Source organism: Equus quagga, chromosome 15, assembly GCF_021613505.1.
Source record: "Equus quagga isolate Etosha38 chromosome 15, UCLA_HA_Equagga_1.0, whole genome shotgun sequence".
In the NCBI taxonomy this organism is placed as follows: domain Eukaryota; kingdom Metazoa; phylum Chordata; class Mammalia; order Perissodactyla; family Equidae; genus Equus; species Equus quagga.
This window is the reverse complement of record NC_060281.1, coordinates 27,315,489-27,326,355: the sequence shown is the minus strand read 5'-3', so window position 1 is coordinate 27,326,355 and position 10,867 is coordinate 27,315,489. Positions and strand designations below refer to the sequence as shown.

Genomic DNA, 10,867 nt, shown 5'->3' with positions numbered 1-10,867 from the left:
CCCTCAGAACTCCTGCTAGCAGCACCAGCTCACTCACCCCTCTGCTTTTCTGCTCTCCCTTGATTTCAAAACCACATTCTAACTTCCTACATATTCAGAACAGGAGGGGTCCCAGCATCCCACTTCCAAATGGGCACCTCCAGCACATGCATTCACATGTATTCAAAGGGCATAGGGAAGCAAAAAGTGAAAAGCCCTATTTCTGGATACGGCTAGAGTGGGAAACACTGGATCCCTGCCCCCATTCACAGAAGTCCTGCCTCCCCATCAGGCTGGGAACTGGCCAAGGCCACGCCATGTGGGTGGCCGTTGTCTGCTGTTACTGAGGGCCTACTATGTGCCAGATACTGTACTGGGTTCTTCACATGCATTTGACCTTATTTAATCCCCCTTCCAGCCCTATGAGGTAGGTACTTTTACTGTCACTGATTCAGCTGAGAGAACTGCCAAAAACACAGCCTAGCGAAGGAGCAGAACCAGGAATTGGACTTAGGTTGGCCCAACATTTACCAAATACATCCTGTCTTCCTCTGTCCTTCCACAAGCCTCCTGTAGTTTCCTCCTCTTGCCCAATCCTCTCTGGGTAGGGTCCGTTTGGTTTCCTTCCTATTGACTGTCCTCAGCACCCAGTGGGTGTGACCTGGGTGCTACCAGTCATAGATCTGCAGAGGTTACTGTGATTTTGACCTTGGAGAACTTGTCCACAACTGGGGAGGGACTGTGAAACTCACACAGCTCTTGGCCTGAGCCCCTGTTACCGAGAGAAAGGGAGCTTTTGCCAAGGACTCTGAGGGGAGATAAATGCTGGGAGTGGACTCAGCCCTCCCCGAGACATTGTGTGAGCCGGGCCAGGCCTCCAGACACAGCCTCTCCCACCCACCCCAGCCAGGGTGGTGCTTGTGTGGGAAGGACTTTAAATCCAGCTGCCAGACCCCTGGATGGGAGAGGCAGAGAGTTCTGGCCACCATGCACAGCTCTCACAGTCTCTTGGCGCTCCTGCTGCCGCTGCTGCTACTGCTGGTGGCCATCATAGGCCCCGCTGGAGCCCTCAGTGATGATGAGAAACACGTGATGGTGAAGCTGCACAACCTCTACCGTGCCCAGGTGTCTCCACCGGCTGCCGACATGCTGCAAATGGTGAGTGTAGCCAGGGACGCTTGCCTGCCAGAATTGAAGGGATGCTGGGCAGGGGCCCCCACCAATGCCTTCCGCCACCAAGCTGAAGCTATCTCAGAGACTCATCTCTCTGGCATTATATAATTCACAGGTCCCCATAAACAGCCCCATTATAGAGATGAGGAAACTGAGGCTCAGAGAGACTTGCTGATTCCTCAGGGGCTTACAGGTCACACAGCTGGTAGAGCCAGGCCTGGAAATCCCAGCTTCCTACTCCAATGGCCCCTTCCCAGCACTTCTGAAAATGCACGTGCCCCTGGGAGGGGGAACGTGGGAAGTTCCTAACCTTGGTGAAATTGGCCTTTCAGATGTCTTCCAAGGAGATGAGAAGAGGAAACAGGGCAGCAGCATGGGTCCCGGCCCCTGGGGTAGGAGGGCTGTCCCGGGAGATGGGTGAGAACAGGAAGAAGCAGCAGAGAGGGGTCTGCATCACACAGTCCAAATTCTGTCTCAGCCCCTACAAGACCTGTGATTGGGGCTAATCCCTTAACCTGGTAATGACCCTCAGTTTCTCATCTGTAAAATGGGGTCATCATTAGAGACACATATATATCAACATGGACTGAATCTCACAGATATAGCATTGGGTGGGGGAGGAAAATGAAATCTCAAAAAATATATATACAGTCGAATATATTTACATGAAGCCTAAAAACACGTAAAAAATACTATTGCACACTGGTGGGGCACACATGCAGATGTAGCAAATGTCCACGGACATGCCTACAGACGACAGAAGCCAGATGACAGACAGGCAGTGGTTACCTTTGTCAGAGGAGAGTGATTTGATGGCAGGGGTAGGGGCAGGATGTTTATGCTCAGGAGTGAAAGAGAAAAAGTCAGAAATTCACCCCCTTCCTGCCCTCCCTCAGGTCTGGCCTGGCCCATCCCCTCCAGCCATCCTCAGGTGCCCTGGAGCGTGATGGGCAGTGTCCAGGGGCCCAGAGCTGGCGCCCGAGAGCAAGGTCGCACCTGGAGAACGCAGCAGTGAGCCTGGGGCTTCAATCTGGCAAAGGGACTCTGGGTGGGCCCTTTTACCTTCAAAGGCCTCCATTTCCTGATCAATCACATGAGGCTGGCAATCCCTGCCCTGAGCATCAGACAGGATGAGAAGTGAGAAAGATCTAGGAAGGTCTCTACCAACACACACAGCATCGCCATTCACAGCCCTGTCAGCCTCCGCAACAAGGAGCTGCCTGCAATGTGTCAGTAGCCCCGGAGGCTGGACCAGCTCTGCCAACAGCTCCCTGATAGAGGCCCGAAACTCGTTGTTGAGCCTCAGTTTCCCCATCTGTGGATCCCTGGTGCCCTACATCAGTCTTACAGTCTTGCTGGCTGAGGCTGGGGCTACACAGGCTGGGAGCTGCTTTGCAGACAGAAGTGGACCTGGGGGGTGGGGCGACATTCTGGGAAGCAGTTAGGGTATTGAGGGCACAGGCTGATGCCTGGTGGGAAGTGATCGGAGGAGGGGGTGGAGATAAGGCTGGACCGGGACACCAGGATAAATCTGAGATGAGACTCAGGCTCAACCTCAGCAGGGAGGGAAGCAGAGACTCTGGAGCCAGAGGGCCTGGGTTCAAATCTTGACTTTGCCATTTATGAGCTGGACCACCTTGGCCAAGGTATTTAATCTCTCTGTGCCTCAGCTTCTTCGTGTGTCAATTGGGGATGATAACAACATAACAACTCCCTTGTAGGGTGGTTGTAAGGATTAAATGAGTGAATATGTGAACAGTGCCTGGCGCATAGTAAGTGCTCAAAGAGCATTCAATTCATAAAAGGAGGTATGGATCCAGGGTGAGGCAGGAGGGGGTTATCACGACTCTTCTCCCTCCCTCAGCCTCCACGTCTAACCATCAGCATCGTTACCTCCCAGAAAGTTCACTTTCCCTTGAATCCTACCTCCTCCCATCCCTTTGGCACAACCCTGGTTCGATCTTTCTTTTCTTCTCCCGAGAACTAGAACAGCCTCTACCTGCTTCCCCAGCCTCTCGCCTCTGCCACCAGAATGAATGATCCAACACACCAGGCTGACCCCGCTCAAAACCCTTCAGTGGCTCCCACTGGCTCCCTACCGCCTCAGTGTGAAGCCCCAGCACCTGAGGAGGCTCTCTGTGTGTCTGGTCCCTGCCCACCTCTCCAGCCCCTGGCCTGCCGACTCCTCCTACTGAAGTAACCTGAAGGAGGAGTCTCTCCCCCAGCCATAACACTGTCTCTCCCCTCCACACCTTTGCTCACGTTGTGCCTCCTGCTCAGGACGCTTTCCCCTGTCCACCTGGCCAAACCTTGCCTTTTAACGCTCAGCTTAGTGCCTCCTTCTCCACCTCAGGTTGGGCTAAATGGCCCTCTCTGGTGCCTCTATACTACCTATGGCATATCTGTCAGTCACCACATTGTGGCCCAATTAATGGTTTACGACAATGTAACCTTGGGCTTCTTGGTCTTTGCTGTTGCCCCAGGGCTGGCACAGTGCCCAGGTGTTGAATGAATGAACGAGTGAGTGAATGAATGAATGAGTGGATTTGCTTTCAGATGGTGATTATGTGGCCAATGTGGGTGGGTACCATGACTCTTTAAACTCCACAGGGTCTCCAGACAACTGAGAAGCCTTAAGACCCAAAGGAATGACTCTCTAATGGTGGGACTCTGGGCACGTAGTCAGAATGGAAATGATAATGGGCTCTGTAGGGGAGACCGCGGTAAGCAGGGCCTTGTCTCAGTTGTCAACAGCTGACAAACAGCTCTTGAGCATCTGCCATGTGCCAGCACCGAGCCAGACACTGGGATACGTCAGCGCCCTGTCCTGAAGGAGCTTACAGTCTGGTCTGGGGCCCTACAGGTCATTCCAGACACCCTGATCCTGGTCCCTAGCACCCTGCCCCTTTCCCACTCCCTATCTTCCACTGCTGCCAGAGTCTGAGAGAACTTCAAGGACCAGTGACTAGGGACAAAATGCCCAGAGAGGGAGAGGAATTCACCTGAAGTCATGGCAGTGGGGCTGTCCTAGCCCAGTGCTCCCATCCGCACCCCAGGCAACTGCTCCTGAGAACCCTGGATGGGGGGGAGTGGGTGTGGCCACGAAGCCCCCTCCCCTCAGGGTCACCCAAGCTCTTGGCGCCTTATGGGGTGTCTGGCTCCCGCAGCTGGCTGGGCCTCCGGAGGGTGGAGCAAGAGTTGCCGCCAGGCCACCCTTTTCCAGGAGAGGCCAAGGACAAAACTTAATGGGATCCAGGCCTCCCTCCCCAATCTCTTGGTCAGATGCCTTGTTAATCTATCTTCCCACCCACACTGGGCCTGTCCTCCCAGCCAGGGACACAGAACCTCAGAGGCCCCCTAACCTAAAATGCCCCCTCCCACTGTTTCACCTGGGGTCCCCAACTGGAGACGACTACCTTTGGGATCTGACACCTCTTTTGGTCACCAAGGCTCTGAAAATAGGCCTCTTGATCAGGGTCACACAGAGACAATTTTCTTGGGGAAAAGGATTATCAGTTGACAAGAGTCGAGAGCACTTGGGAACAGCACTGGAGAGGGAAGCCTGGAGCTGGTAAACCCATGGAGCGTGGGCTGTCCCAAGCAGAGAGTGGGAGCTGAGAGGGGAGTGCTGGCCACTCAAGTCAGATTTATGATGGGTGGGCCAGGGAGGAGGACAGCTGAATAAACACCCCAGCCTTTGAACATTGCTGGACATCCTGGGGGCTTCACAGCGGTTCAGGCAGCCCTGGGAGGTAGGAGGGGCATCGCTGCCACCCACCTTTCACATAGAAGGATATTAATATTAATTACTAATAGCATTGTCACAAACATCATCTCCTTTGTTTTTCCCAAAGTCCTGTGAAAGTTCAGAAAGGCTAGGCAATCTGTCCAAAGTCGCAAAGCTGGTGAATGGTCCTGACCTTGCTAATTTCACGGCCTGGGGTGGCACCCTCCCACCTCCCCACAGGAGCTCACCAGGAGCAGAGAGTTGTCCCGGTCACAGCCAAGAGTCACTCTGCTAAGGAGGGGAGGGTCTCTGGCCTCCAGAGGTCCCCAGGACACCCTCAACCTTCTTTTCTCCCACCCCCACTCCTGCCTCCACCGAGCCCTAAGCGCCCTCACCTCCCTCCCTGACCTGCCCCGCAGAGGTGGGACGAGGAGCTGGCCGCCTTCGCCAAGGCCTACGCGCAGCAGTGCATTTGGGGCCACAACAAGGAGCGTGGGCGGCGCGGCGAGAACCTGTTCGCCATCACGGACGAGGCCATGGACGTGCCGCTGGCCGTGGAGCAGTGGTACCAAGAGCACGACCACTACAACCTCAGCGCTGGCACCTGCGACCCGGGCCAGATGTGCGGGCACTACACGCAGGTGAGAGGCGGGCCGGCGGGCGGGACCACCTCTCCCTCCGCGGCCGGGAGTCCCTTAGTCCACACGCTAAGCCCCCTTAGATCCCTCATAAAAGTTGTCCTTCCACAGCCATTCATGTGGAATCCAGGCCCCCGACAGAGTCTGCTGCTCAAACTGTCTGACCCGTTTTCGGTTGATTCTTTAGAAAGCACAGGCTTCTGAAAACCTAGGGGCCCCTCTCCACCTCGGGGGTGCCAAGGGACCTGAGTTAGTTTCCTGGACAGTAGTTAGTGTACTAGGTGAGCGGACAGCTCTAAGCAGTCCTGTCCTCTGACCTCAGACGCAGGGCTGTTCCCCCAGCCGTGAATGCCCCCTGACTTCTCTCTTTGCTTTCCCTCTCCCTCTTTTGTCATTTCTCACGATGTCTAAGTTGCTGCTTCTAGTCTGCCAGGGAGCAAAAGGGCAAATCAACAATTTTGTTTGTCTGATTTTTCTTTAGCTTTTAAAAACTATGTGTAAGATAAGAGCAAATGGTCACGGAGTGAAGGTTTCAGGAGCCTGTGAGAGCATTTCCTGCCTCTGAGGCACTTTGTGCTTGTGTCAGGGTTCTTGCTGCATTTTGAAAGTTTGAGTTTGCAGATGAGAGTGTAGGGGCGTGTGTGTGCTCACATAGGGGAGTTAACAGTGTTACTGAATTCTTCCTTTTCTCCTCCCAATACCTATTTTTTTCAAACAATAAGATGACAATTTTTTAAAAAAGGAAAACACACTCACCATCTTCCCACCCATATCCACTAATTCCATTTTCCAGTGCCCCTTTTGGGTGGTATTTTTAGTGCTAATCTTTAAGGAAGGAAATCCCAACATCACCCACCCAGATCAGGAAGTTGTGAGGGCCCAGCAGCCCTCCCTGCCCCCTTCCTTCTGTCTTCTGTCACAGCTCACATCCCCCATACCCACACATCCTTCTGTAGGGATTGCTATCAGTGCCCAGCAGGAGCGGCTCTGCCCCACCTCCACCCCAACCTTCTCTAGGGCTGAGTGCACACGCTCTCTGGGGTCATTTCCGCCTGGGAGACGCCAAGCAGCTCCCTGCTTACTTGTGATATGGGGGAAGTTCCATTTCCACAACGGCTCCTCCCCTGCCATTCCTTGGACTTTGGTTGTTGCTGATTGCTGATATCTAAGATTCTCCCGTTTGAGATTTATTCCTTTGGATATACCCCTTATTTAAAATGCAAGTGCTTTTAGGGAGAGCGGGCAAGAACAATTTATGACAGTATTTCCAAAGGGAAGGTTTTCAGAGGGAGAGAGGCCTGGTGAAACTGTGTGTGGTTGGCAGGGGAGAGGATGTTCAGGACAAATACCACCCCTGCCCCGCCCCCCCACGGCCCTCTGTCCAGACTTTTGTCCTGAAGCTGTGTCCTCAGAGACTCGGATCTGACAGGCCATAGGGTTCCTCCTCTCCCACCCATAGAAGCTGGTGTAGAGAGCCAGGGCCCGACCTACCCAGGCCAAACTGTTGGGTTTGCCCTCCTTCAGGTGGTCTGGGCCAAGACCGAGCGGATTGGCTGTGGCTCCCACTTCTGCGAGAAGCTCCAGGGAGTTGAAGAGACCAACATCCAATTGCTGGTTTGCAACTACGAGCCCCCGTGAGTGCCTCCCGAGGGAGCCCTGGGGGGAGGAGGTGGGCCGAGCCCAGGGGAGGGCTGAGTGGGACACAGTCTAAGGAAGAGGTGGCGCGGCAGTCTAGGGCCTACAGTCTATAGTCTTGCGGGACCTGTGAGGAGGGCACGGATGGGAGTCTGCTCTCATTGGCCCAGCAAATTAGTCGGGAACAAGTAAGCCGCGGGGGTACTTCTGGACTAGGGGTGTGTACAAGGGATAATAGTGTCAGGAGTTGGCAGGGACCTCCCCTCCCCGCCAGCATCCTCCTCGGCTCCTGCAGGGGGAACGTGAAGAGGCAGAGGCCCTACCAGGAGGGGACTCCGTGCTCCCAGTGTCCCTCTGGCTACCACTGTGAGATCTCCCTCTGTGGTGAGTCGGGGATGGGGTGGGGAGAAAGAGGAAAGGGAGGGAAGGGACGGTGACCGGATGGTCTAGGGCCCCTCTGGCTCCCCGAGCGGTGCGTGGGCAGTGAGGGGCCCGGCGGGATGCGACCTCCAGGAGCCCTCGACGGCCCCACCCCATCCGAGTTGTCAAGCCCGCTCTGCCCTCCTTGCGCAGCCACTTTGGCTCCCTGTCATTCCAAGTGACCGGATTTCAACCCTCCAAGCCGAAGGTAGAGGAGAGTCCGGCGGTTTCCGAGCGCCGGGCGAGGTGGGCGTGGCCAGGTGGAGAGGGCCTGGGGTGGGAGGGGCCTCTTGGTGGGCGTTGCCAGAGGGACTCGCACCACTGGGCCTGCCACGCGGTAGGCGTGTTAGGAACAGGACTCCAGCTGGAGAAATCCCCGAAAAGTGGAAGTGAGAGTGCAGAGAGAGGAAGACTTGGATGGAGGAGTAACTGTGTCAATCACAAGAAATAACATTTATTAGCAATGAGGGACATATTCGCTGGAGAGGTGTGCGTATGTGTGTCTTCGTAGGACATTTGGTGGCCTCACCTTGATGCCTGTGGGCTGAGGGATGTGAGGTCCTGCTTGCAGCACTAATGAGAGGCCTTATCTCTCTTATCAGAACCCATTAGAGGCCCTGAAGAGGCTCAGGATTTGCCTTACCTGGTAACTGAGGCCCCATCTTCCCTGGCAACTGAGGTCCCTTCCGTTTTGGCAACTCACAGCCAGCTCTCCTTGGATGAGGGGCCAGCCACCTTCCCCAAATCAACCCATGATCCCACCCCCAAATCAGCAGACAGAGAGGCCAGCAGGACAAGAATGCCCTCCAGAAGCCCAGAGAGTTCTCTGCACCCTAAGGTGTCCCTAACAGGGACACAGGAGCCACTACCCTACTCCCTGGAGGAGGGCGAGGCTGAGGCCAAGTTACCTCCTTCCACTGAGGTCTCGGCCTCAGTTATTCCAGTCCAGGATGAGCCAGGTGAGCTGCAGGCCACACTGGACCACATGGGGCACACCTCCTCCAAGTCCCTGCCCAACTCCCCCAATACCTCTGCCACCGCTAATGCCACAGGTGGGCGTACCCTGGTCCTGCAGTCGTCCTTGCCAGGTAAGGCCTGTAGCGTCTGCCCTACCTTCCCTCCTGACTCCAGAATGTCAGCTCCCTGCCCCTGGCATAGATGGTATGGGCATGGCGGGGCATGCACCTTCTGAGTAGGAGCTTCCTCCCTGGCTGCTGGGCTGCCACCTGCATGCCTGGTGGGGTGGGTGGGAGGTCAGGCAGAGCTGTCTCCAGGCTAAGGCAAAGCCTCTCCTTTCCCACAGGTGCAGAGGGCCCTGGAAAGCCTGGCATCAAGTCAGGGCTGAACTCGGGCGGTGGTCGTGTCTGGGTCCCTCTCCTGGGACTGCTACTACTGCCTCCCCTGGTGTTGGCTGGAATCTTCTGAAGGGGTCACCACTCGAAGGCAAGGCCTGGTGGGGGCACCCTGGCCTCGCCCCCTCTGGAGTGTGTTTCTCTGAGTAAGAGGCCACAGCTTACTGGGCAGGTCCTGCTCTGTGGCCCAGCAGCCCCCCTTCACCCCACCTTCTGGCCGGACTCGAGGCCAGTGTGCTTGTGCCCTGAGGAGGCCTCTACAGGGCTACACCCTGGCAGTGCCCCAGGAGTGCCTCTGCCTCCAGGGAGTCCGCTCCTCAGCTAGCTGCACATTGCTCTGAGTGGTGTTCCTGTGGCCTCAAGTGCCCGTTCTCCAGTTGTCCTGCGGCCATGGCCTGCTCTTCTAGGGACAGAAGATCTCAGGATGTCCCAGGAGTCCCTTGGCCCCTCCAGTCCCCTGGCCTCTTCCTGGAGCCATCTGAGTCCTGGGCTGTTCCCAGGAGTGCCTCCTGCTTTCCCAGGGTGAAGAGGTCAGCTGTCCTCCTGCCATCTCTCTCACCCTGTCCCCAGCCCCCCAAACAAGACACATCTTGGCTGAAGGCCCTCTGGAGGCTGCAGGGCATGTGACTCACCCACAGACATCTTGGGGCATGAGGCCTGGCCGGCTGCGAGCTCAGGTTGCTGCCGGATGACTGCACACCTGGCCTGGACCCCTCCTGCCTCTCCTCTCTCAGTCCAGGGCGGGTGGGTGGGGGTTCTGGGGAGAGCCCTGCCTGCCTGGCCGAGGGCTGCCTGCCTGTGCAGGGTAGGGGTTCTCCCTGAGTGCCTTCCTCCCCTACTTGCCTGTGTAACTTGGGGGGCGGTGTAAGGGGACTAGCCTCACCCGAGCAGAGTTCTCTGGGTGGGGCAGGCAGGGGCCAGGGAAGGGAAGCAGCCCCTGACTCCTGAATAAAGCCTGTGCTCGAGTTCCTGAGTCTCTGTGCTTGTGAGGGGTGGGGGGCAAACCAGAAGACGTTCCATGCTTCCCCACCAGTCTGTGGCACTGTTCCTTCTCCTGTACACTCCCTCCCCCAAACACTCCATTTAGTTTTTTGGGGCATCCTTCCTTTCCTTCCTGTAACTCCCACCCACTCATCCAACTTCAGGTAGCTGGCAGGAAGGGGAAAAGGCCAAGGGCAGGCCAAGGGCAGTGGGCTGACTCTCCTACTCCAGGAGTCACCAGTGGAGCCGAGCTGGGTTCAGGACCCAGGATCGAAGAGTGGCATATGACCTCTTCACAGTGGGGCTGCTGCCCAGGCCCGTCTGGGGATGCAAGGTCAGGAATGCACCTCAAGCATGGCTTTGCCAACCCTCTCTGCATGGAGGAGTCTGAGAAAGGGTTTGGGAGTCCCAGATCCTCACCCAGGGGAGCATGGCAGGATTGTCCAGAGCACTGTGGGGAGGGAAAGCACAAGTGTGTATGGGGGAGTGTAGCAAGAGTTGGTGACCGAGGGCAGCTTGGGACTGAGCCGGGCCTGGTAGGGAGGGACAGAGCGACTGTCTCCAGACCAAAGCCGGAAGGTGCAGTTAAACAGGAAGCATCCAAGTCAGGCCAGGGCTGTACGCCGACCATATATATATGTGATATAACATATCTCTATTAAGATATGACTCATATAACAAAAAATTCACCCATTTAAAGTGTATCGCTCAACGGTTTTTAGTATATTCACAGGGTTGTGCAACCATCAACACAATTTTAGAACATTTTCATCACCCCAAAAAGAAACCCCACACCCATTAGCAGTCACTCTTCATTTTTCGCTCCACCACCCACCCCCAGCCCTAAGCAACCTCTATTTATTGTCTCTATGGATTTGTCTATTCTGACATTTTATATAAATGGAATCATACAATATGTGACCTTTTCGTGACTGGCTTCTTTCACTTAGCATAATATTCCC

General features: G+C 55.7%; 1 protein-coding gene across 4 annotated transcripts; it reads left to right on the top strand.

Annotated features, from left to right (window-relative positions):
- Positions 1-833: 833 nt before the first annotated feature.
- Positions 834-9,890, top strand: PI16 (peptidase inhibitor 16). 4 transcript variants are annotated; one of them, XM_046641186.1, is made up of 7 exons: positions 837-1,137; positions 5,299-5,520; positions 7,042-7,151; positions 7,448-7,536; positions 8,175-8,660; positions 8,876-9,015; positions 9,495-9,890. In XM_046641186.1, the coding sequence occupies exons 1-6, from the start codon at positions 967-969 to the stop codon at positions 8,995-8,997; spliced, it is 1,200 nt and encodes a 399-aa protein (XP_046497142.1). In that variant the 5' UTR covers positions 837-966; the 3' UTR covers positions 8,998-9,015; positions 9,495-9,890. The 4 variants fall into 4 exon arrangements, with proteins under 4 accessions (XP_046497143.1, XP_046497142.1, XP_046497141.1 ...); XM_046641185.1 differs by having other exon boundaries at positions 9,446-9,890; XM_046641187.1 differs by having other exon boundaries at positions 834-1,137; positions 8,175-8,531; positions 8,876-9,890.
- The last annotated feature ends 977 nt before the right edge of the window (positions 9,891-10,867 follow it).